General features: G+C 37.9%; 2 protein-coding genes across 2 annotated transcripts in view; one reads left to right on the top strand and one right to left on the bottom strand.

Moving 5' to 3' along the window:
- The window catches only part of LOC139119878 (nucleolar complex protein 3 homolog), a 113,599-nt gene extending 91,274 nt beyond the window's left edge, over window positions 1-22,325 (bottom strand). Inside the window, exons 1-6 of the mRNA XM_070683812.1 lie at window positions 22,261-22,325; window positions 20,744-21,039; window positions 19,515-19,741; window positions 17,439-17,578; window positions 9,492-9,653; window positions 6,511-6,604 (exon numbers count right to left, since the gene is read on the bottom strand). Coding sequence (XP_070539913.1) covers window positions 6,511-6,604; window positions 9,492-9,653; window positions 17,439-17,578; window positions 19,515-19,741; window positions 20,744-21,039; window positions 22,261-22,266 — 925 coding nt within the window. The 5' untranslated portion in view covers window positions 22,267-22,325. The remainder of the gene's footprint in view (window positions 1-6,510; window positions 6,605-9,491; window positions 9,654-17,438; window positions 17,579-19,514; window positions 19,742-20,743; window positions 21,040-22,260) is intronic.
- A 277-nt stretch (window positions 22,326-22,602) lies between these two features.
- LOC139119877 (uncharacterized) overlaps window positions 22,603-27,780 on the top strand; it is a 43,618-nt gene continuing 38,440 nt past the window's right edge. Inside the window, exon 1 of the mRNA XM_070683811.1 lies at window positions 22,603-22,895. Within this exon, the coding sequence (XP_070539912.1) occupies window positions 22,677-22,895 (219 nt within the window). The 5' untranslated portion in view covers window positions 22,603-22,676. The remainder of the gene's footprint in view (window positions 22,896-27,780) is intronic.

Genomic DNA, 27,780 nt, shown 5'->3' with positions numbered 1-27,780 from the left:
AATATAGTTGAGTCGTCCATGGATTAAACATAACTAATTATCATGAAATATTCTTATATACAGTTTACTAAACACATCGAAATTAAAAATTGGTGGTTTGAAGTTTCAAATTATCAATACTTAGCTCCTAATCACATTCCAAACACGACGTCCGATTTCTGGGATTGCAGTCCGATTACTACGCCATCGACATGGGGTCAAAACTTTGGCAACTTTGACCCGAAATATCACTCCCGTCGTATCAACTGAGTTTGAGAATAACCACAATAAAGTTTCGAAAGGTATGGTAATAAGATTTCTTATTGCTGGTCATTTACGAAACGACTTTAGGCGAAATTTACTACCCTGTCCGAATTCTGTCACACTGAGTGTACCGAATTTAGATTACGTCCTAGTGTTTAGTATCATTATACTCAATTTTTTTCTTTGAATTTCTTTTGTATTCCATTTGATTGTGCTAATTTTTGAAGATTGTTCAATGAGTCCGGCTCTGTCTAGTAGGTTATAAATTTTCCTCGGGATCTGAACTTCAGCTTAATATCATTAATTCTACTTTGCATGTGGTCAATTAGGACGCAAAATTCAAAGTGATATTCACTAAATACCTACGTCTTCAAGCACGTATTCGTCTCCAAATCACTTTTTTGAAATTGTTGCCAGTAATTACTGAGCATGCTGAGTGTGCCTCGCCTCGTACGTCTCTTGGGTTGGATAAAGGTCATGACGTCAGACTCGGTCTATAAACTTGTCTGAGCGAAAAAATACTTTACATATGTACCACAGTTTACTTGCATCGAAGCCCGCTCGTACTACCGTAGACTGTCGACAGTCCTCGTGCCTTCTTTTGACCGGAGTCACTTTATTAAGTGCGGTAGCAATCCAACGTAGGCGATCGAGCGCCGAAGGCGCGAGGTCGAGTGCCGAAGGCACGATACCGGAAGCTACGCGAGACCAAGCAGTACAAGCGACTGGCGAGAGTCTAGTACTAGTACTACCGGTATTTGCACTGCAGTGCAATACCAAAACCAATATGCCATTCCTTTATGTTAATGAGTATTTACCAATTTTGACCCGTAACTATTTTTGTTGAAGTTTGAGTCTCAGACTGGCAATCAGTCATTGATGCTGCAGATTGAAAAATGTAATAAAACCTTTAGACATCGAATATTTCTTTTTTTTCCTGCATTTTGTCATCACAGATAATTGCTAAAGTGTAAAATGTATGATAAAACCAAAATATAACTTCGTTGTAGGCTAATGTGGTTAGTTGATTAAAATTAGTTCAGTGTAGAAAAGAAGGTAGAATAAATTCGGATCGGTGAGTAAAAAAAACGATTCAGTACTTTCGATAGGATTTTCTGACTGGATGTGCGGCGTTAGATGTTCGTTGTCTGCTCGCAAAGTGATTCTTTTTCACCCTGTGGAGTGCGGCGACAAAACGTTGTGGGACGCCACACTATACTGTTCGATTGATAATCTTGTGAGACGAAAGTTGCAATTTGGGAACCACTCACAGACCTTGTTGTTGATAAACTTCCCCCACGTGGTATTAATATGACATAAAACTGGTCCAATAATCATTTTCATTCAAGGTAATACATTACCAGGTCCATGGGGCATTTGAGATGTATAAAATTGAGACAATATTCGGAAAGGGCCAATCATGGCGCAAGTTTTAGAGAAGACAATCAACCCGAGGGATATGGGAGGGCTTTATTTTTAAAATATCGTCCAATGATAGTTTGGACTTATTTTATAGACATCTTGAAGGAAAGTCACATGCCAAGTCACAACTTTGAACAAAGCGAGAGTCCGGGGTCGCAGGGGATGTTTGAGTACGATCACCCGGCCTCGACAATCACCCCAGAGACCGGCGTTGGCGTTGATAGATCATACCATGTAAAGTTTTCTCTATCTCGCATTACTTTTTTTGCGGATATTCCACAAATCACACATTTCCAATCGCGTAAATAATAAGCTTATGCTCCATGCACTGAGAATAAACCAAGGGACGGTCTACGTCGCATAAGAACATCTTCACGTCCCTTCGTGTGATGATCGACCTTCGCCACTACATCCCGGTGTGAGCCCCAGCCGGACTGGATGTGTTTAATCACGGCAATTTGACAGCATTACTTGAAAAGAAATACACTACATCCCTACTTATTGTAAAACTTTATCTTTCTGACATTATTATCCAAACATCCTTTCACAAACTCCTCATTTTGCGCGATATGCTGGATATGCACATAAATATACGTTTTCCCAGGCCAGGAGATACGGCCGAGCGCGCCTCGGGCTTGCAAAATACATAGGAGTTCGTTGACCTCATTGTACGTCTGGGCGACCGACTGGGCGACGCGCGCGAAATCGAAATATCGTTTAAAAATTGGAAGTTTTGAATAGTTCATGTTGTTTAAAGGTTACAATTTTTAAAAGTTCATGGCTCCTATCATATTCATATCTATTGATCTAAATCTACGCCTCTTTTACGAGCGTATACCGTTTCGGTCAACAGGTTCATGTTTGTCTGCACTGGCGAAACATCGTCGGGGGTGCGACTCCGCGGCTTGTCCGGAGTGTTCGTTTGATGCCGCTAATTCACATTAAATCAAACCCATTCACAATTTTAAAGACGGGACGAGAAAACAAAGGTATGGCTGGAGTAAATTAACATGTTTCGGGACATTATACGCATAAAGATACTTGAAATTAGCGGTTTTCGTTTGTGCTGAATTTGTTCCTTAGGTCATAGGGTAAGCGACGGGGGTAACGTATAGCGGTCGGGCGCACTTACAAACAAAAAGTCGGTCGCGAGCCCCCCACCGGAGACGGGATATTATAATTATTAATCGCAAAGACGGAGATAATTTAAGCAAACAAATTAAACCAGGTGAATGTCAAAATAATCCGCAAGAAACATATCAAAATGTACCTCATTAAATGCGATTGTGTTTTTTTATATTTGCCTTTATTATAATTTCTCGCGCGGGGGCACCGTCAATTGTTAGGGTAAGCGAGAGTACACGGGATTTTGCGAGAGATTTTGAAAAATCGCATTTTTCATCAAAATTATGAATTTTTATCAACATATTTCTGTACCACCGTGTTCCTGAAGGAGAAGAGAACGTGTGGCCACAAAACAGGTTCTCTTTACGATCTGTGCTTGGAGAACGGGGTGAAAAAGAGATCCGGGCGTAAATAGGTCAACCTGAATTCTTTTTACTATATAGTAGTAATAATAGCCTTGTTCACGGTTACAGGTTTGTTACTAAATATAGCTGTACGCGCGCGACATCGGACACGCAGCTTGAAATGCGGACAAATTTTATCAATGTTGCATGCGTGGCTGTTTTTGCAGCTTGTACTCTGAGTCGTAAATATGTTTGTTAGTATTCACTGTTACACTAGCAGTCGCCCACTGAGATGTATTTTCGTCGTTCTTGCATGCGTAATTTTCAAAAGCGTAATCTAAAAATGCGGACAAATATTTATTTTTGCATATTAATGAGAGAACAGTGACGTAAACTGTGAACGGCCCTATTGAATTTCTCAGTTTTTTATTTCGTTTGTTAATGAAAAGTCATGTTAATGTTTTTAGATGCTTTAAAAATTTCAAAACCCGCTAAAAAGCGACTATTTGGCCAAAATTCAAACGAAAAACACGAAAACCAAGCTCGAATCATGGGCTATTTCTGTATGAATACTCTCAGTCTCTACTCTCGCCGATGCACGATTTTTGCACCGAAATTTTTCACTCATTTTCGTTGGTATGACTTTGAAACTCCAGGAAGCGATTGAGAAGAAAGGGTTACCTTGAATTATTGAGTTTTTTGCTGATAATTTGCCAAATTAAATGAGAAAAAACACTACGAGAATTTCCACACGCTTAGCTACACACTGAGTGTTTCAGAGGCCTTTCGTGTGGTACAACATGTGATCATGGAGGTAGCAGGAGACTGAGGTTTCTTGCACGGTCGCGCCGATGAAATGGGAAGCTGAAATTTTCGCTCGTAATTTGCAAACGAAATCGTAAATCCACTCAAAACTTCGTATTTTTTTACATAGTTGAAACCCATGAGGAACGTAATTCATTCTCCCCTGCACAGTAAAAAGGAGATCGAAACGACATGCATGTCAGACAAAGACCAAACGCACGCAAGATGTCCATCCACATCAACCAATCTCGTAATTTACACCGACTGAACAAAAACAATTTGATCGACCATGGACGTTCTAACGTAAATGCATCATTGTCTATCGCATTTTCATGTAAGCCAATACACTCACACGTACGCTCTAAGTATAATGTCAATCCAACACGATACTATTTTCGCTGATAATGAGTGTGCAGCGTGAATGGTATACTGTAGTCGTTAGATAACACTGATCACGTGGTGTGACAAAATAGTTTTACGGAAGTTGTTGACGGAAATGACGTCAACTTAGCCTCTCCCAACCCTATAAGCTTCCTCAGTTACGTAACTTCGTCGCTAAAAACCAAATCCAGCCACCGTTGCCACGAGGAATCAATGTCGTTCTCTAAAAGTGCTGACTTCAGGGGCACATAAGACAAGTGCTGCCTGAGGCCCTCAAAGTCAGCTTTCTTATAATTATAAACATCTCTAGGTACTTTGTGTTTTCTGTCAGGTTTACAGTTAATATGGAACTCAACAATACAGTGATCAGAGTCAAAAATATCATTATATGTAATAACATCACTAAAAGCTTCTGGAAAATTAGTTACAACAAGTCATCATTGATGACACAGTCCCCACTTGTTAATGGGTACTTTGATTACAGGTCCTCAGAGAGGATAAAGTCCTCTTCATTAGGTCTGTGATAAAAATACTTTTGAATAAAATTGCTTGATACATGTCTGAGTTGTAGTTCAGGACATGAAAAAATCGTAATAAAATGGCCACACGGTGGCCGTATTGGATCGTATCACAAAACAAATTGATGTGCATATGTATGACATAGGTCAATGTCCTTGTAGCAAATTTGATTAAAATTGGTTGAGATATGCCTGAGCTATGGCTTGTACATGAAAAAATCATAACAAAATGGCTGCACAGCAGCCATATTGGATCGTATCACAAAACAAATTAATGTACATATGTATGACATTGGTCAATCTCCTTGTACCAACTTTGAATAAATTCGCTTGATACATGTCTGAGTTATGGTTCTGGATATGAAAAAAATGTAATAAAATGGCCACACGGCGGCCATATTGAATCGTATCACAAAACAAATCAATGTGCATGTGCATGACACAGGTCAATGTCCTTGTACCAAGTTTGAATAAAATCAGTTGAGTTATGCCTGAGTTATGGCTCTGTACATGAAAAAATCGTAACAAAATGGCCGCACAGCGGCCATATTGGATCGTATCACAAAACAAATTGATATGTATAGCTATGACATTGGTCAATCTCCTTGTACCAACTTTGAATAAAATCTGTTGAAACGTGCCTGAGTAATGGCTCTGTACATGAAAAAATCGTAACAAAATGGCCACACGGCGGCCATATTGGATCGTATCACAAAAAAATTGATATGTATAATTATGACATTGGTCAATGTCCTTGTACCAAGTTTGAATAAAATCTGTTGAAACATGCCTGAGTAATGGCTCTGTACATGAAAAAATCGTAACAAAATGGCCGCACGGCGGCCATATTGGATCGTATCACAAAAAAAATTGACGTGCATATCTATGACATTGGTCAATGTCCTTGTACCAACTTTGAATAAAATCAGTTGAAACATGCCTGAGTTATGGCTCTGTACATGAAAAAATCGTAATAAAATGGCCGCATGGCAGCCTTATTGGATCGTATCACAAAACAAATCAACGTGCATCTGTATGACATATGAAGTAATCCTTGTACCAAGTTTGAATGAAATTGCTTCAGGCATCTCTGAGATATCTGCGTGAACGGACGGACGCACGCACAGACGCACGCACGGACGCACACACGCACGGACATGACCAAACCTATAAGTCCCCCCGGACGGTGTCAGTGGGGACTAACAAGATCAAGTATATTACCACTTGAAAAAGTAGGATTGTGGTTTAACTGCTCCAAAGAGAAATCGATAACAAAATCACATTGACTAGTTTGGCAGCTGATATCCTTGCCAAACTTGATGTGTAGTTGCCTATTGAAATTTGGCAAGTGGGAAGCAGATACAGGGGGGTAGAAAATCAAAAGAATCATCGGAGTAATTGTGGTGTTGTCCTCTTTGCTGAGGAGTAGAGAAATCATTGACAGCTGATCCACTGAGACATTACTATTATAAATGATGTACCACTACTGCCAATCATCCATTGTCAAAAATAATGCCCATCCTATATACATCTTCTGAAAAAACACAATAAACTGTGACATGTACAAGATATCATGATGAGTTACCAAGGCATCTGGTGGTGTATACAAATTATCAAAGGCAACAAGTGCATAAGACTCCCCAAGGTATCATAGATAAGTACATGTACATCACCTTTGATTACTCTTTCGAGTTTCTCAAGATACAGTTTATAATTCTTGATAAGGCCTTCTTCAAAATCTCGAACTCTCTGTACATCCTTGCTCAGCTGCAGGGAAGAAAAAACACAAAAGAAAATGGCGTGAATTTTGAAAGGTCATTCCTCTACTCAAATTCAATGCAACTTGATTCTGATATTTCTAAATTTGTTTTAATGTTTGCTTCTTCAGTCAACTTTAGGTATGGAGCAAGATATTCCAAATGAGAAACTCCATTACTGATAAACACTCTCACTAAGAGTTATTTCCTTTTTTGTGATAAAAGGAGAGTAACCTTGATTGTCACACTGATGTAAACACTCTAGAAATTTGCAATCTCAGAAAAAAAACAAGTTTAATCCATTTAAGGTAGTACACACTTCAAATTCTAAAAAGTTTTGCTCAAACTTTCTTTGAGGAAACCTTAAACAATTCCCTCATGAAATCAATATAACAAGTCATTGACAATGACATAGTCCCCACTTGTAATAGGAGTATAAGTCTTGATGGGGCAGGGAAATGAGGTCATTAAGAAGTATCACTGGAGTGTATATGTTCAGATCTATGGACACATAGGTCTATGTCATTGTTCCCAATTTGAAACAAGAGGCATGTCTAAGTTATGGTTCTAAATCGGGAAAAAAGATCAGACCTTTAGCTGTATTGGCCAGCCAAGAAATACATATGTGCATAATAAATGAGGTACAAGATGTGACATCTTAAGGTCTATTATCCTATCAAAATTGAAGCGTAAAGAACTTGTGGTTATTGAGTTATGCATATATATGCATATTCAAGGTCAAAGGTCATCAAGGTCACGTGACATTTTGAAAAAAAAACATTGTATTGCTAATTAATCCATATATGCCAAAATTCAGACCTCTAGCTCTATTGGCTTGCCCACAATTATATATGGGCATAATTAACGAGGTAAAGCATGTGTTGTCATAAGGTCTCCCATCCTACTAAATATAAAGAACATAGCACTTGTGGTTACTTATTTATTGACATAATCGTGTATTTTAGGTAAAAGGTTATCGAGGTCACATGACATTTTGTCAAAAAATTTCTATCCTATAGTCTATCCCTATATACCAAAAATCACACCTCTAGCTCTATTGGCTCGCTCAAAATTAGATATGTGCATAATTAATTAGGAACAATATGTGGCGTCATAAGGTGTCCCATCATACCAAATATGAAGGGTGTAGCGCTTGTGGTTACTGAGTTATGGACAAATATGTATATTTGAGGTCAAAGGTCACCAAGGTCACATGATATTTTGTCAAAAAAATTGTATTGCTAAGTTATCCCTATATACCAAAAATCAGACCTCTAGCTCTATTGGCTCGCTCAAAGTTAGATATGTGCATAATTAATAAGGAACAATATGTGGCGTCATAAGGTGTCCCATCATACCAAATATGAAGGGTGTAGCACTTGTGGTTACTGAGTTATGGACAAATATGTATATTTGAGGTCAAAGGTCACCGAGGTCACATGACATTTCGTCAAAAAAATTGTATTGCTAAGTTATCCCTATATACCAAAAATCAGACCTCTAGCTCTATTGGCTTGCTCAAAATTAGATGTACAATATGTGGCGTCATAAGGTGTCCCATCATACCAAATATGAAGGGTGTAGCACTTGTGGTTACTGAGTTTTGGACAAATATGTATATTTGAGGTCAAAGGTCACCAAGGTCACGTGACATTTTGTCAAAGTGTCTGAGATATCTGCGTGAACGGATGGACTCACATGGATGGACTCACGGACTGACATGACCCAATCTATGAGCCCCCTGGACTTTATCTGTGGGGACTAAAAACTGTGTCACTGCGTCCTTTTTGCAATATGAATACCATGAGAAACTAAATTTTTATTTTTCTTGGCCTTATACATGGGAGTCTATGGACTGCCTTATACATGGGAGTCTATGGACTTCCTTATACATGGGAGTCTATGGACTGCCTTATACATGGGAGTCTATGGACTGCCTTATACATGGGAGTCTATGGACTGCCTTATACATGGGAGTCTATGGAGGTGAAAACTAAAATGTCCTCTAACACGGCCAAATTTGATCGCATTGTGAAACAAATCGACCTGCATCTGTATGAGGTAGGGTACTATCCTTGTACCAAGTTTGAACGAAATCGCTCCAGGCGTCTCTGAGATATCTGCGTGAACGGACGGACGCACGGACGCACGGACGCACGGACGCACGGACATGACCAAACCTATAAGTCCCCCCGGACGGTGTCCGTGGGGACTAAAAATCAAAGGTCACAGAGCAAAATTTGGCACTAGAGAACAAATTCCCTCATATTCACTGACTCTTGAATTCAAGATGGCCGCCATCCCTGAGGTAACTCAATGGGAAAAACTATATTCAGGAATTTCACAAAATGAGCTTTGAATTGAGCCAAAACAAGTAGTAGACAAAAACAGAAGTGTAAAAGTTTGAGAGTCGGAATATCTGTACCCATGGCACATTCTATTCTTAATGAGATGATAGTGTTGTTTGATATAAATTTCAGTTATTTTGTTATGGGAAACAAGTTGATATGTTCTCCTTCTTCTCTCTAAAGTGTATTAAAAGACAAAGTATTTGCCTTGCAAATATAAATCATTGCATGAAATATGAATGCTATTCTGTATTAAAATTCAGTTCTTAACAAAATCACGTGACATAGCCTAGATACAGGCGCTGTTGACAAGTTTGAAACTTGGTTTTCTGATATGATCTTGGGAGTAAAATAAAATATAAGCTCTTTTTGGTATTTATATACATACCAAATATGAGCTAAAAATTGTATTTACAAACAAGAAAAGAATGGCAATGATGGAAAATACGTCAAAACTTACAGCGAATGGAGCACTTATCAATGGCTTTGATCACGAGCTACCCTACTTTACATTTCATTCAGAATGTTAAATGCACAAATTGTACTTACTTGTTTTGATTTCTCCTGGTCTGACAACTCTCTGATGATGTAACCTGGCGTAATGTCTTTAAAGATCTCCAGCAGAGATACCATCACCAGCTTTCTTACAGAGATCAATACATCTGGATCTTTCTCATCCAACATCATCCGTAACTCCTTCAGTTTCCTTGTCTGCAAAAAACAAAATTCACTTTAACCCTTTTCCTGCCGAGCGTCCTTGTCCGTTATCCTGCCAAGTCAGTAGAAAACCGCCCCATAATATGTGCCTGCAAAAGATTGGCTCTCCTGCACGTTATCCTGCCAGGCATTTTGGCTGAAATCGCCCATTTTCAGGGTAGTTTTAGCCGTACTTATACGTGTTAGACTTCAATAATTTCTACATGCCCGTAGACAGGGGAAGGAGCTCAAGGGTTACTGCAGAAAAAAATTGAGGTCACCGGCTTTGTTTGCCCCTGGGAGTGCGTCATTTTATTGCCGTTTCATGTTTATTTTTTCTGAAATAAACTCCTTCAGTATTGCGCACGTCCGCTAGGCACAAACATCACCTCACTCGTCTGTTAGTCAGAGACCCTGGGGTCGTGCTAGGGGGTGCGGCGGCACCAGCAAACCTGTCCTGTTTCCCCAGGGTAGGGTCAATTGAATACGTACCTTCAACGACTTGGCAGTGTAGCACAAAAACTACGTTTTTGCCGTTGTATTAACGACATGGCTGAGCCATTGAAGCACAGCTCCACGTAGTTTAGCCAGCTCAGTTGGGAGTTGGTTTACGAGTGTTACCGTTCATTACTGACTTAATCGAGTGGTCCTCAGTCAGGTACGGGTTTGTACCGACATGGCTTGGGCTGCAGCTAACCAGTGATAACCAGTCACTACACCCAAGTCTTCAGTTCACTTTTGCGATGCACGGGTGCAACGCAATATGCTTCCATTGTTCTAGCCATCGACGTGTCCACATGCCTGGCAGCCATATTGTACTGCTAGCTGGTTTGCATAACAAAAGCAGTCCCTGCTCAGTGCAGGCGGTATCCCCGTAGCTTATTGACCTTATGTCACCTTTTGAATTCTCTGTACGCAAACAGCGTACGTAGTTACTAATGCGTCGGCAAGAGGATACGTTTGCCTGCAAACCAGAGCCAATACTTCGGACGATGGAATAAATAAAAAATCCAAAGCTACGTCCATTGAATGGCACGGCCAAGGCGGTGAAGGACGTTGCCTGGCTTGAACTTGCAGAGCTGAAGCCCAGCTTAGTACGTCGGACACCAGTTTGTAATGGTATTTCCGAGTCGTTCATATCCGTTCCATCGAGGAACAAGTCGAGCCGTCCCGTCAAAAATACGTTCTCATTTTCAGTCACGCACAACTGAATAAGTGACTTTAGTCTCGCACCATCGGCATATCTGCCAAGTCGTTTGCAAGAGGTAGCCTTCTAGATTAGCATTGCCGAGTTGGTCAAGTTCGGCAGCAATCTCTATAGTGCCAGGCAGCCAAGTACGTCCAACTCCGCCAGAAAACGTCACCATGCTATCCTGCCAAGTCCGCTAAAAAGCGGTAAAAAAAACCCAGCCCCCCTCGGGTGTGGGGGACTGGCGGACAGGTTTCTGCACCTTTCCCTGTCTATCGACTCCCTGCGAACCCATTTCGAGGGGAAAAGGCGTTCCTTGTCAGAAAACCTCTCCTCGGATGACCCCTTAACGCACAGGGGATAGCAAAACGTAGTGCCGTCGACTTGGCAGGAAAGCCAGAGTTCGCGTTTACGCAAAAATCGTGCGTATTTACGCATTGAAATTGACTCTCTACGCAATTTTTTCATCGTTATGCGTTTTCTATACGCATAGGATAACACCGAAAGCACTCCCCACGACTGAGCTTAGGCGACAACCAGACGAAATTTGTTGCAACACATTTCTGTCAATCACTCATTTTGTGTGGAAAGTTTCGAATTCTCTGGGCGTTGTCTGAAAAATCGACATCGTAGTCCACACGTTATCACGTTTATAGGCACGTTATCATGTCAGCTGTGCCTATGAATTACGTTGCTAATTTTCAGGCGAGCGATAGTTTCTGAAAGTGAGTGATTGACAGAAATGTTGCGACAAATTATATAAATGCCAACCGTGCACGATCATCACGTCTCGCTGTTCCCAAATTTTGATCAAGCACACATGCAGCATGGCGTCGAAGCAGACAAATCTGTTTTAATTTCTTTCAACTTTGCTCTACGAGTCCGTGAAAAAAATGATTCATTGGTAGAGCTCGTCGGAATCCCGATAAATTTTGAACACTGCAGAAGTGTCTGGATGGTAACTGGTCTTTCAGGCACCAAGTCGTTTCGGCCCAAGTCGTTTCGGCCTCTCAATTTCCGGTCCAAAGTCACTTCGGCACCGCAACCCAAGACGTTTCGGCATCTGTGTTTCGATTTTTTTTTCAAACTATTTAGTAATTGACTGATCCGTCATATTCGTAAGCGTGACCTTTGTGTTCTGACCAGTAAGTTCCAGTACTTTATGTGCATTTTGTGTGAATTTTGCCGTGCTGTTTCCTCACCGCTTTCAAACTTTTTCCGTGTCGGCGACTATTGATATCGATAAACTTGTGTCACAGATTTGAAAATGATATGAAGTTTTTTCTTACGGTCTCTTCCCGTGTTCTCACAAAGATTAAGCATGTACGTGAATGTTAGTTGACACTATACTTTTTAGTACTTTGATTTGTAACATTACGCTCCAGCACTAGTTCCCACAGGTAGCCTTCAGCGGTGTCGAAACGTCTTGGGTTGCGGTGCCGAAACGACTCAGACTTGGGGCCTGACATTGGAAGGCCAAAACGTCTTGGGCCGAAACGACTTGGTGCCGAAACGTCCAGAAACCGTCTGGATAAGCTGCCATAACTCTAACTTTTGGGTTGCCCGATGTGTTGTGACGGTTGCATGTATACCCTTCGCTGTTACGTTTCAACATTGTTCAAGTTGTTCGCTGAACTGTTTTCATTAAAATAATGTTACATCGTACAACCCGAATATGTAGTGTAGGTTTATTCAACGGCACATTGTATTTTGCTGTCGGTTTTTTCATCAATTTCGTGCGGAAGTGAAATTACGCGCTCAAATCCAGCCATTACGCAATTTTAGCAGACTAATGCGTATGCCGTACGCGAGGAGAAAAAAGTCACCGCGAACACTGAAAGCGGGTACCCAAAAAGGGCCCGATTTCCACCGGGTTGGGAGAATAACGGTCACCAGTGCTTAGATTCTGGCTACACCGAATTTCAAGCGGATTTTCACCGACTTGGCAGGAATTAATTAACTTTTCCCGCCAGACGGTATCACTTTCCCATGTGCCACGTCAGTAAAAACCGGTATTGGGTTAAACCATATGTGTTTTCACGAACTTGGAAGTGGTCTGTTGTACCAGCTTTAGTCAGTAGCAAGTCATCATTGATGACACAGTCCCCACTTGTTGATGGGTACTTTGATTACAGGTCCTCAGAGAGGATAGAGTCCTCTTCATTAGGTCTGTGATAAAAATACTTTGATACAGATGGCACTCAATGGCCAAGAATGAGTTCCATGGTGATGAAAACATAAAACCAATGTAGGCCACTATCCCGAAGGTCATTAAATGAGTCAACTGGGAATTAGTCGACAGAATGTTGCAAAACATTTTTTCATACTATCCTAACACTACCGTAACAGATTATCACCGGTACCATATTTCATAAAGTTTGATGCAGTACTTACAACACTATGAGATCAACATCTGTATCAAGTTTCATCAAATTTGACGTTGTATTTGTGGATATATCACTCTAATTAGGAAAGTTCATTACATATGCAATTACAAATTAATTAAAATGACACTGATAAATGTCTTTTTCACTGTTAAAGCATTGTGAGCTAAACATTTTTACAAAGTTTCATGAAATTTGATGCAGTATTTCTTGACATACCGGTATCAGCCTAATTACAAAACTTAAATAATTGACATGATACTGCTACATGACATGAAACAAATTGAAGAGCATGTATGAAATAATTCAATGTCCTTGTACCAACTTTGAATGATACTGGTGAAAATATGTCTGAGTTATGGCTCTGTACATGAGAAAATCGTAACAAAATGGCCACAACGCAGCGATATTTGATCTACTGTTTAAAAAATCAACACGTATATGTATGACATAAGTCAATGGCCATGTACAAACTTTGTATAAAATCAGTTGAGACTTGCCAGAATTATGGCTCTCGACATGAAAAAAATCATAACAAAATTGCCACCATGTGGCCATATCGGACCATATCGATAAACAAATTGACTTATATATGTACACTATAAGTCAATATCCTTGTATCAAGTTTTAATAAATTTGCTTGATACATGTCTGAGTTATGGTTCAGGACATGGAAAATCATAAAAAAATAGCCACACGGCGGCCATATTGGATCATATCACAAAACAAATCAATGTGCATATGTATGACATAAGTCAATGTCCTTGTACCAACTTTGAATAAAATTGGTTGAGATATGCCTGAGTTATGGCTCCGTACATGAAAAAATACCGTCAAAGACGCTGTACCTTCTCTAATGTGTGGCCAGGTCAGGTAATTGGTTGTTGGCATGGAGTTGTTGGTAAATAGTTGATGATGTAGGGGCATGAGGTGGGATATGGACCAAAAGAACCTAAAAGATTAAATACATAAATCAAAAAAATTCTAAGCTACAGTATAAACTGCCTAAAGATAGTTCAATGTGGGAAAAAGTTAAATAATTCAGAAAAAAGAATTCACAGTCCAAAATAGTAATGACACACTTCCTTACTGACCTGAGTGCATGTGAAATACACAACCTGGCATCTGTAAATTAAATGTATACCAAGTGATCATTTTAAGTCACTTTTAACTGTTTTTAATGGATTTTCCAAAGAGTCCTGTGAAAATGATGAAAAACGCTTATCTGGTCTTGTGTTTGTATAACCTCATGGCTGATAATTGTCATAGTATTGAAAAAAAATTGAAAGTGAAGAAATTACTGTTTTTAATAGGCATATTTTCCTTGAAATACATGACCGTGTAAAGAATATATGCTAAAAGTGTTTAAGAGTAAATTTCTTTTTAAAAAATAATTTAATCTGTGACCAAAGGATTTTTATTCTTTGAGTTTACAAATTCAAACATTGCAATTTGTTCAATCATCTTGTGCAGTGCAAAATTTATAAAATGACTGAAAAAAAAAAAAAATTGGCAGAATTACAGTCTTTGTGATGTAAAATTATGGGTTGACATCACGATAATTGTTAATCTGTTCAAAGTACTACTATACTATAATTTAAAAAAGAAAAGTTCATGCAGAAACGGTAACATATATTGTCCGCAATGTAGTGTTAATTTTGACTTTACATCAAAATATGCCTTTGCTGGATACCAAATATATAGGGCGAAATATTAAAATCAGCCATGTTCAGCAAAATCCACACAACAGCATTGATCCTTTTCTAATTTGATTTGATTTGCTCATGTTATCCTTGTATGACAGTCAGTACAATATGGAACTTGAACACAAACACAGTGAATAAGTATGCTGTAAATGAAATGGGTGTAGCTGCATCCACATGCAGCAATAGGAGTGCCTTTGTCTCTCACCCCTCATTTCCAACCTGTCCCATCCCTGAAAAATAGTTTGGTCTTATATTTATAATGTTAATAATTTCTGTATTTGTTAAAATGTGCGCATCTCAAAAACTTTTGATCATAAACATTTTCACTGTTTTTTATAGCTGACCAGTCAGTTAACCTGTTTATATTGAATATTTGCGCATTTTCCGCAGTATTTGACATTTTCTGAATACCTTCTTATTCAGTTTGTCATTTTCTAAAAGTTTAAATGCTCCATTGTGTGGTCAAGCTTTCCACAAGCATCAAATGTGGTACTTCATATAGGAGGGTCTGCCTCTAGAGGGCGGGCATCATGAATAGTGTTTGTTGGTAATTCCTCCACGTAAATTTCTGATTGTACTGTAAACATTGAACATGGCCGACGTCCGATTTTCCTGTCTAAAACTTTCACTCATTTTCGTTCATATGACTCTGAAACTCCAGGAAACGATTGGGAAGAAAGGGTTATCTTGAAATATTGAGGTACTCGCCGATATTTTGCAAAATTAAATGAGAAAAAATGCAAGGAAAATGCCGCCAGGCTTACACGATGACAGTTTTCAGACTTGGAGGCATATGATCATCTCTGCAGATTATGCAACAGGCCAAGATCACGTGAGGCCATGAGGGATATCCACGCAAACTCAGTACCAAACACTAGCGCTCACAGAGTGAGCAAACACAAAGTGAGTACCCCTAACGTCAGCTCAGTAGTCTGTAATAGATTGTAGTCAACTAAGAAACCTTGGAGAAAGGCTTAACACTGTGGCTATGCCGCTAAGTCCCTTTTGATTTTTGTCATAGCTCAAAATCGTTCTCCCACACCTCAACCTAAGCCATGAACACCCCCACCAGTTTATGATATGACCCATCACAATAGCATGACGTCAACGGATCTTGACAGACGGAAGTCTTGACAGACGGAAGTACTTGACAGCAGCATACTGGTTTTCAACTCTAATACCTTCTCTGTCTATAAATAGACACGAGAAGGTAAAAATTGTAATAAAATGGCCGCCTGGCGGCCATATTTGATCGTATCACAAAAATAATTGACGTGCATACCTATGACATTGGTCAATGTCCTTGTACCAACTTTGAATAAAATTGGTTGAAACATGTCTGAGTTATGGCTAAAATCATAATAAAATGGCCGCCATGTGGCCATATTGGATTGTATCAGAAAACAAATTGACATCTGTATGACATATTTGAAGTAATCCTTGTACCAAGTTTGAATAAAATTGCTCCAGGCATCTCTGAGATATCTGCGTGAACGGACGGACGGACGGACGTACGTACGCACGGACATGACCAAACCTATAAGTCCCCCCGGACGGTGTAGGCTTCAACATACACCGATAAGTCTATGCAAGCAGCGGAAAAAAGTTTTGTAAAAATTTGAGTCTTAATTCAATATCAGTCCCAGTACCTACATATATGTTCTCAGGGCCTCCAAACATTCATATTTTTGTTAAAATGTACCATATAGAACATGTTGTGCTTCACTTGTTTTAACCAACTTGACCTGATGGTAAACGGTGAACTTGGCAGGATAAGGGTTGAGCCGTCAGTGTAGTCCAAGTCCAATAACCCTTTCTACCAAATTTCAAAAAAGACCAATCATGTTGCCTTGCATCTAAACAACACAGTTGTATTTACACCGCAGTAAAATGGTCAAAAAGGTTAATACATTGAAGAGCAGTTCTATCAGTGACAGCCATTCAATGAGTGTACCAGAGAAGAGATGTCATGTACGGTATACTGTCAAAGAGCTGTAAAACTAACGGATATTGGTACAGAACATTGAGAAAGCTCTCGAATGGAAAAAATCATAATCTGCTGACAATGACCATATGGCCTTCAATTACATTCATGCAAGTAACCACAGATGTATTTAGCAAATTTACTTTGTCTGCCGCTAAAGGTAGACTGTATCTTAGGGACTGATATTGAATTAAGACTCAAATTTTTACAAAACTTTTTTCCGCTGCTTGCATAGACTTATCGGTGTATGTTGAAGCCTACGAAGTAAATGAAACCTTAATTTGTCTTATTTTTGTGAAATATCTATATTAAATTTTGCTCCTTTATTAATGCAACTTTCAGCAGCCATTTTGAATTTGATACATTGGCAAATTTTAGACAGTTTGTTTCTCTAGCCCCAACACAGTGACATGAGAAAGATTATGCAGCACTTTGTGATTTCAGACATGTATTATGTAAGGACAAAACTTACAGACAATTTATTATAAATTTTGATAACCTTGTGAGTAATACTATTTGATAATGGCAATAACTCACAGAGCCTTCAGGGTCCTCTACTATTGCACTTCCTAGACTTGCAATTTGCTGCTTCTTTTCTTGCAGTTTTCTCTGACGCCTGGCAAATAATTCCACTGTGCTGACAGGAGGCAGTGGTTCCTCTGTCTCCTCAGCTGGCTCTGTAAAGAAAAAGATTTGGACATTGCATGTAAGATCACTTGTCAATACTGGTGGAAAAGAGCACAGAGGACAAAAAGAAATTATGTGGTAAACATGAAATAATTAATTGAGTATTTTTATAATATTTGGAAATCACTGTGAAAATGTTCACTATGCTTTCCACAGACATTGAAATCCTGTTCAATTTTGGCTGTTGGTCTTTCTTGTTCAACAGCTTTGAATAAAACTGAATCTTGTTATGTCTGCACAATTATTTACATATACCTTCTGTAAAGCTTGCTGAGGAGGAGTGGATATTGTTCTAAGAACTGAAAATCCAGAGTCTCTAAATGAAGTGTTAAGCAAGCACAGCTATAATTAATTCCATAAAAAACTCAAAATGAACCCAAGAGTAGAATGGCACCAAGACATCCCTTCTTAGTTGGATTTTGTATCCCTGCTAAACCCATTCATCACCACAGTTTCTACATGTACCTACACTGCTCGTTTTCTGTGGTACTATTTTAAACTGTGACCCCTATTGTAGAAAAGAAGCACGAAAAGTTTAATTGCCATAAATCTGTACCCTAGGCACCAAAGAGTAATCCATAGATTAACGCATCCAACATGGAATTCCTCATAAAGATGGGTGCAATATAAGCTTGAAAGGAATAATGCCACAGGTTTTGAGTAAAGAAAGAGCCAGCCTTTGTCTGGAAATCAAACAATCATCAAACCTAACATTTTAGATTTTCGAAAACCTGCCATAGCAATCTGTGCATACAAAACTGCCAAAACCTGGCTTACTTTGCTGTATTACCAATCCACTTTTGCATCTGAACCCCTACATACACCAACATTTAAGTCACACAAACCCATATCCATGTCACCCTTCAGCAAGATTACTCCCAATCCAGCAATATGACCTTTCCAAACCATTTTGCCTTGCTTCCTTGTACCTTAAATTGTCCATTGAATTTTGCTTTTCTCATGTCTCAATTCAACCTTGCTGCCTTACCGAAAGTTTACATGTAACACCTGAGGCCCTTTCCTAACAAATACACTGGAGCTTTACAAGGAGTTCTGATTCCATTGTGTTAGCTGCCTGCATATTCCCTTCTGACTTCTAGAAAGCCATTTGACCCTACTTGTTCCAGGATCACATGTCGCAATGGAGTCTAATTGGTTAAAAGCAGAAGCGCTTGTATAACATGTCCAATACAAAACAATCTAACAGAATTGACTATTTGAAAAGTCCAGAAACATACCAAGTATATAAACATGAGTATCACAAATCAAGCAGCGTGTTTGAAGCTAATCTGCCACATCACTGCAAAAGAATGCTCTCTTTGAAAGTTTGACTTCAAATACTGGTTGTATATTTACAGTGTTAGAATATGGCCGACTAGTTTCCCTTTCAAGAATGGACCCTAAGCTTAAGAGTTCTTAAACATCTGAGTTGAATTACCAGTATTGTCTGGGCTTTAATAAATATCAGAATTGACTGTTTAGAAGTCAAAAAGGATAGTATATTTGAAATTTGTCAAAATGACTTCCAGTTGAAAATCACACTATACAGTCAATAGATCAGTTTTGAATTATTATAAAGTAAACTAAATTGATGTTTCTGATTAATTGTGGATCTGGATATGAAGAATATTTTGACAAAATACTAACATGGCAGAAATACTGGATCTTGTACTTATATACGTCACTGTGAACTAACCTCCACATTTGGCCGTGATGCCTATCTGTAAGAGGCATCATGGCCATGGGGTTAGAGTACCGAAATCAAGATTACAGGATGATGAATTCAAGACCTAGAAAGGCTGAAATAGCAGACTCAATTATCAGAGGTTGGTTTGTTTGGAACTGAAGCATGGTATTGTGCCCTTGTAAAATATGCTGTAATCTACCGGTATACCTGTGAACACTGGTTGAATATATTTTATTTACCTTCATCTGTCAGCTCTGCTTCCTCCTCAGTTTCCTGATCATGCTCTTTCCCTTCCTGCTTTTCCCCCCACTGAAGTTCTATTCCTTTCTTGTGCTTGATTGGTAACAGGGGTTTCAATTTCTTGACTGATCCCTCGTTAAATCCACTTCTAGGTTGTTCTTCAAAGTTCCTTTCTTTCTCCTCCTGCAGCTTTCTCTTCCTGGACCTCTTGCTCGGTTCACTGGGACTGCAAAAGACACGTCAGAAAGTGCAGCATTTTTATTGTTCTATTCAGTCTCACATCATGTGTATACACTAAAGTTTTCTGGTTCTATTTACAGAAGCAGCCAATGTACAGCTTGTGTGTAAGTAACTAATGGGTCAATAATTTTGAAAAGTTAAAATTATCTAAAACAAACATACGCAAAAAGAAAGGAGATCCAGGACTCAATGGTGAGGCAAACGCTTGCCGCAGTCCAATCAGTATAAACAGGTACTCAGTAAGGTCTTGCCAACTGACTGTATTCACAGAAAATCATGTATTGTTTTAGAAATAGCATTTATCACATAATCAAATACAGGTGTGCTGAAAACAGGTGACCATTGTTGGAAGAAGATACCATAATTCTGAAAAACACTGAACTGATTTGCAGACAGTCCATCAATACATTGTACATTGAAATGGAAACTGGGGGGGCAGTTGTACTTTAGCTGGCAATATATGGAACAATATTGCCAAACTGAAATGATGTATTATCATTCATGCCCCTACCATTACAGCTACTGTGCTTTTACTTTTCTGTCAGAATACCTTAAAATTACAATGGTGTTGTAAGTGTTATTCATCTTCACCTTTTTTGTTTGAAGTAGGCAAGAATTTACACACAGCGGTAAAGATTAGGCATGAAGCACAGCTTAATGAGAGGTGAAAGTTGCTAACAGACATATTAGAAAAATGTATGATAAACACTCATTTGAGACTTGCAAAAATGGTCAAGACATTCATAAAGGTAGTTTTGACTTCTGACCCTCAACTACAACCTTGCAAAGATCACAAGAACAAAGTGATGCACAAATTTCACAAATAATTGAACACATAAATATGAAAATGAGATCACTTGGAGGGATTTCAAATTACTGAAATCAAGATCTACATATGACTACTACGCTAATAAAGAGACATTGACCAGCTTCATGAATAATGAATAGTACCTGCAGGGATGAAGGTCCCTACTTTAGTCTTTCTTACCTTGCTTCCAAATTTGAAAGGAAACTCAGGTTCTCCTGTGGCATGCTACTAAAGAACTCCACATCTTCATCTTCGATTACGACCTCATCATCTTGGTTGTCATCATCACTATTAATAAACTGATGGTCATTTTCTCCATGATGTTTGAGTGCATCTGTATAGACACCACTTTCTGCATTGTTCAGATTTTTCTTCTTTGCAACCCTACCATGCTTCACTGTTCTTTTGTTTTTTTGTTGGATACCTTTTCGTTTGCCAACACTCCGTTTATTAGCTTTTCCAGGACTTTTACTCTTCTGCAACATGACCACATAAAAACAACTAACGATTACTAATTATTCTTTCCCTGCACTCTACAATTATTCATGATTATGTCACATAACCATTTATGCACAATTTCCCTTCTATACCTGTACTCAAATATTTTAGTTTAAAGGGAAGCGGTCATCAGAACTGCGCATGTGCAACTTTCTAGTTTACAAACAATATATGCATCATGTCAACATAGGTGCACCATTTAAAGTTTACGATGTACATTATGACAAACATGTTTTAACTTTCATCAATTGCCAACGTACCTTGGATACATTGTTTACATCAGTTGTAGGGGTCCCTATCAACTTTTGAGCACAGTTCTGATGACCTGCTCCCTTTAACAAAATATGTTTATCTCAAACTTATGTAAAAGCCACTAAATGTTTCATGGCAATCAGATTATCGAACTTCATTAAGGTATCATAGTTTTGAGACATTTGACATCTTGTAAATTGAAACTCCATACAAAAGTCACTTTTGTTTGGGCAACAATATATATTGATATATTCTGGCAAAGTAAAAAACTATGAGGGTTAACAGATTCAAGGATCTGTGACTCAAAGATCCCTTGAATCTGTACGAGCAATGCCTTTACTGGTGCTGCCACAACGCATTCACTTTCAAAGTTTACAATGTAAGATGCTGAACAGATTGGGACATTTTCAATATCACAAAAGTATTATGACACATTGTTGCAGTATATAATGTGACACATGGCTTCCCTGACACACAATGCTCTCTGCCAGCCTAACATTTGCCTGGAAGTTACAAATGCATGTGTTTTGATGAACATTCAGCTCTCATATGAGGGCGTCTCAGGACCAGGATAATAAATGCAACGGAACTGAACACAACTCATAATCGGAATGTAGGTGGAGCATGGAAGTATCTGCTACTATTTCAATGACAGGAGCATGGTGATTGTAATGGCAGTAATAGCTACTACCATACTTTCTCACTGCAGTTACATAGCCCATGGACGGAGTTTACACATGTGGTATTGACAACACACGTGGGTTGGTTTTCTTTCCGTTCCAGGCTGTGACTTCATCAAAATTAACGCTGCGGACGAATGTGACCAACAAATAGTAGAAAATAGACATTATAATACTTATAGCACAGCTAATTATATTGTCTACAAGGGCTTCCAATATGTAATGACGCTATAGAAAATAGGAATAAATCTTCTGATCTACACCTACCGCCATATCAGCAGGCCAACAAGGGTTTCAGAGTTTCGTCTCTGTTCTTCCGAGGGCGCTATTGCTACAGACCGGAAGGGGCAAGGACATGAGGCTAGGGGCCTCTGCACATCGCATACTGCTGTACAGCGGGAGGATAGACTTTATGATAGCATTCAGTGTTTGTTTTCCTCAAAAGACAGCCCCATTGGATACAATAAGCAATGTTATAATAAACTGTAGTACAATAGAGAAGCACCATAGATTTTATTACAACTCAAGTCCCTGTGTATTAAAACTGCCTCCTACAAAATAATAGAATATTCCGTAAACCTCTGACTCGGTGAGTTTGTTTTCACTTTGGCTTTCGTTCTCGTCACTTATTGTTGATGATGAGCGAGAGTTCGTTGACAGGCTGGTCGGCCAATTTTTAAATCATGGGAAGTCAAACTGCAATGCTGAGAATTTTTCGTATGTTCTCAGTTCTGTTACTTATCGCATCGTCCACATTTGGCAGAATATATGACAGCAGCCTTGCAGTTTTCTATGGAAGTAAAGAACCATCTCTCAATCTCCTTGAAGAACAGTCGTTTGGGTTTTCTGCCGACCGATCGAACGAGGGCATCGTCGACTTCCGAGTGTCTTGTCCAAAACCGGTAATATTACCTCATCTTAACATTTTTTCTGCAGTGCTTGTTCCTTATTGTCGATTTTGTGAAAACAACTTCAGTACTATGCAAGAACTAGTGATTATTTAAAATTTGTTGCGATAAACGCTTTCGGTGCAAAACTACGATGTAGTGCAGTTGGCGTTCGTGCAACCTACACTCGGTAAAACTGAAGACTTCACCTCTGGACTTTCATAACCAGAAGAACTACGCATATAACCCTTACGTTATCCTGATCTCAGATTCCTTGCTGTATACGTGTAATCATACAGTTGTCAACATTTTTATTTGCATTATGTGTCACTTGCATGAAAATATGGAGGTATTTTTATAAAGATTACTCCTCAGCGTTTCTTCTTCCCGTGTATATAGCTTCAAAGCACTGCTGCATTGTTGAATTTAAATAGGCGAGTGAAATAACAAAGGGACCGGCGTAGTCTGCTGCCGTTAAAATCGATTGCATTGTTTGGAAATGACCGACCAGGGCGGCATAATTCGATTAGAATTGACAGTTATATAAAATCACGATTAGCCCACATGGGTTATTCTTAGAAAACAAGAATGCATAATCGTTATCAATGAAATTCGTTCATACGAGTCTATCGTCCGCAGTTCGTCACAAAACATATGTAGTCATTGTTACTGGGGAGTAATAATATTGTACAGGATGCATGTTTTATATCTGTGTAGACCTTAGTAATATGGTAGTTCAGACTTTTAACGAGTGTGTGTGTGTGTGTGTGTGTGTGTGTGTGTGAGTATGTGTGTGTGTCTTTATATTTATATATATATATATATATATATATATATATATATATATATATATATATATTATATGAGTAATGTGGTAGTTCAGATTTATAACGTGTGTGTGTGTATGTCTTTATATTTATATATATATATATATATATATATATATATATATATATATATATATATATATATACACTCATTTACATTTCCACTACAGATATGTTCTGTATTGTCTAGTCAGCAAAGCTGGCTGCACTTCTTTAGGGTGTGTGTTCAATACACCCACCGTACAATACAAATATCTATAACATATCTATGGCATACTAGTATTTATACCCATGTTCATACTCTCACATTTCCTGTGATGGTCATTTAGTAGGCTATCACTTGCTATTATTTCATAGATCATATTTGTATCATTTTAAAGTTTTTTATTCTCAAGTGAACTAAATGACACAAAACCTCAGAGAGTAACTCAAAAAATTACATTTACAAGCTGTATCTTTGTTACAGATTGTTCCAGGGCATAAATGGCTATTAAATAAATGCACACAAATATTCAGTTTGTATAAATAACAATACAAGTATTTTTCAAAATTTTGTAAAGGGAGATAAAACTATTAATAGGCCCATTGATTCGGATAGTCAGATACTAATACTTCTGCAACATTCAGTAACTTTCATTCTCCTTGAACACATGTACAATGTGTCAAGTAAATTTTTCTAAAATGTTCACTAACTGAAGTAAAACTCAGTTGATGCCATTGATATGATAGCAAACAAGGAGGTCAAGTGTGTCGGGGCAAAGAATACATACAAATGCAATCCATTACATGCTTATGTACACTTAGTCATCAGCATCTGTTTTTCCTTCGATGGAGGAATTATCAACGTTTCTTTCAAGAGTGTGAACTTTATATAATTTATGTGTGGGTAATTATGTTGAATACTAAGTCAGCTTTGCCACTAGCAATCATGAATGTAAAATTGACTTCAAAATCATCACATGAATATCTCATTTCTCTGAATAAACTACAGAAGGGATAATTCCTCCCAAGGTTATGATTGACTGCCTATCATCACCTTTTAACTCCCCTATCCTCACGTCCACCGCCGGGAAGCTAGTACTGTGCATTCCTTAAGATCATTCATGTGTTATTCAATTTCCCAGACAGAGAAATGTCTTAAAAGAATGAAAGCCATTCTAAAAGCAAGAGTTCAGACCATATGATTTGTATATGCAACAGATGTACTTCAGTGCAGCAGCAACTGTTGACTTTTAAGATTGAATACTTACTGTGATATCAAAACCATCGCTGTCCATAAATTCTGATCTGAGTATGTCTGTCTTGATAGATATGAATCTCTACAGCTACAAGTTTCATCATGTGTGAAAGTAATACTAAAGGATTCAGCAAGCATCATCATATCCCAGTACTTGTAAAATACTGGTAACATTTTAAACCTCTGACGTTGTAATTGAAAATTTGCACCATACAGGTTTCAGTGATACCTTAAAAACATTGGTAAAACACAATTTGTGAAAATTCTTGATTGTTTTTGAGATATTATTAGAGCAGTGTTAAAAACTAAAGCAGAAAAATTATATAACACCTGTTTATCATTTTATATCATAGTTTGTACCTTGACAACTGACCAAAATGATAATTGATGCTGTACAGTGGATGAATTTATGAAATGAAGAGTTGGTTTGGTGAATTTTGAGCAGCAAATCTTGTTAAAAACCTGCTATAATCATGTGCCTGTAGACCACTTTTTTTACAAAATTCTCAAGAACTTCAGATAGTCTTTCCAAAATGTAGAAAGAATTCCCATCATTTTCAGTTGCTTAACAATGTTAATTTATCAGCATCACTTTTAAGAAAATGTTCTACAAGGAATTAGATGCAGAAAAGATACATGTACACAATGATCTGTAGACAGTTACACGTCTCATGAAGGATGGTGTGTCTGTAGGATTTAACATTAAATGTGAAAGGTCATAGTCAGTCCTTGTGTCGTGTGGGAGACTGATGGTATTATCAAAACCTAATAGTCTGCTTGTTTGCTGTGACTTTACCATGTACTGAAGTGTGTTATCTCAATAGGATTTTGACACCTCAGTAGCCGAAGGCTGACAATATGATTACCAAATGGTTACAGTGATCTATTTGTTATAAGGTAGTACCGGTACATATAATCATCTGTAGAGTGACCAGCGCTAAGGTTGATGAATTGTTCATGTTTTTCTGCTTCAATGAGATCATCAGACATTTCTATTATTACAATTGACTAATTAATTCAACAGTTTATATTAATAAAAGGTCAACTTTGTTGCCTAGAAATCGTTAGGCTGAATTTTCTCCTTCAAGTCAAGGCTTTCAACTGTTCATTATTAAGTGGAGGTGAAAGTAAGTTCCATTTTTGGTAATTTGATGTCAAAATAATGAGAATTGTGATGATCTACGTCCTCAGTTTGCAGCATAACGAGAATGATATTAAGTACAGAATAACTTTTTTGCTGTTGCAATTTAGTTTTCAATCAGAATATTAATTTTGAATACGCAAATGATATTATTTTTCCATCATGCTACATTGCCACCCTAGTGAGCTTCTACTTGTTAACTTTCTTGGCAAGCTGTATGATCAGCAAACATGAGAATTTATTTAAATCATTCAAGGATCAAAACAAGAAAGTGAAATATCACGTTAATCACTCATGCTAAATAGACAGGTCCCCACAATCAAACAAGCAATATTTTCTTATTTTTAATAAACTTTGTGCTGTAGGCTTTCCATTTTTTAAGAATCTTCAGATGTAAATGTTATTATATCCCAAAATATTTCCTGATTTTTTAATTTTTTTGAACACCATTGTTATCAAGTCATCCAGTACGTGAAATGTCCACACCATACTCACACATAGTTTCCATCTAGGGTTTCAATTTTTATGTAACGTAAGAATTAATAATAATGAATGGAGAACTATTTGACATTATATGTAATTCAGTAGTTATGAAATTATTGTCAACAAGTAAGCAGTGAACACAGATGTGTATGTGCAGCTGATTTAAGGTTAACATATATTTGTGAATTTTGTTGGTTTTTATACTTTTATTGCTGGATACACAAATGTTATCTCATTGACAAAGTAGAAATTATTTTAATATATAAGTGCAGGTTTGAAATTTCTCATGAAGCATTTAGAACACAGTAATTCTGTAATTTGTAATCATGATTTCAGGACCATCTTTCTGTAGCAATATTTAGAGTTGAGTAATATTACACAAAAAGGTTTACGTAGTAAATGTTTAGACTAGTTGTAAAGTCGTCAGGTCATAGAGAAATATACCACAGGGCAAATTTTTCAATATTTTGAATAGTTTAAGTGTACAGTGTTCCTCAAGTGTACTGTTCATCTATTTTGTATTCAGTTATTTATGTTTATAATACTAAAGGTTACTGGAATTTCACTTAAGTACGTAAAGTCAGATTAGTGACCTACAACTAACAGAACATCATGTTAATTCAGAAATGCCAGCTGTTCATTTGATATTCAGCATATCAAAGATGTGACATTGTTTCATCATAAATATGTCAGACCTTTGGAATATCTACTCAAAATTATTATGCTACCAGTATAGTGTTAAAACACAATAACTGGTATTGTTGTGTCACTGTGCACCTGTGCAGATGTGTGTTCTGTGTGCAACAGGGTGTATGATTTGATTTTGCTCGGTGAAGCATTCAGTGTCAAGGAAAATATTTGTGTAGCTGGTCGGGGATCAATAGTGTAGAATAGTAATATGATCAATATCTCAATCAAATATTTGAATTGGAAGTTCTTTACCCAATAAGATGAAAACCTAACAGTCGTATAGATTATTAAAAGGATAATATCTATTGCAGGAATAAAATGAGGGAAACATTCCCATGCATTTCAACATGGACATGTATATGTGGCATTTACTGAAGCAAAGTAAATAACATTAAAAGATGCTGTAAGAAAAAAGCAAAGACTGACTAGTGGATTTCCCCAAAGTGATTTCAAGATATTAATTTTCATTTTTTCATCACACTCCTACTTTTTTTAATGTCATTTTCGTTATTTGACATATGA

This window comes from Ptychodera flava, chromosome 20 (genome assembly GCF_041260155.1).
Source record: "Ptychodera flava strain L36383 chromosome 20, AS_Pfla_20210202, whole genome shotgun sequence".
In the NCBI taxonomy this organism is placed as follows: domain Eukaryota; kingdom Metazoa; phylum Hemichordata; class Enteropneusta; family Ptychoderidae; genus Ptychodera; species Ptychodera flava.
This window is presented reverse-complemented; position numbering and strand designations above follow the sequence as displayed.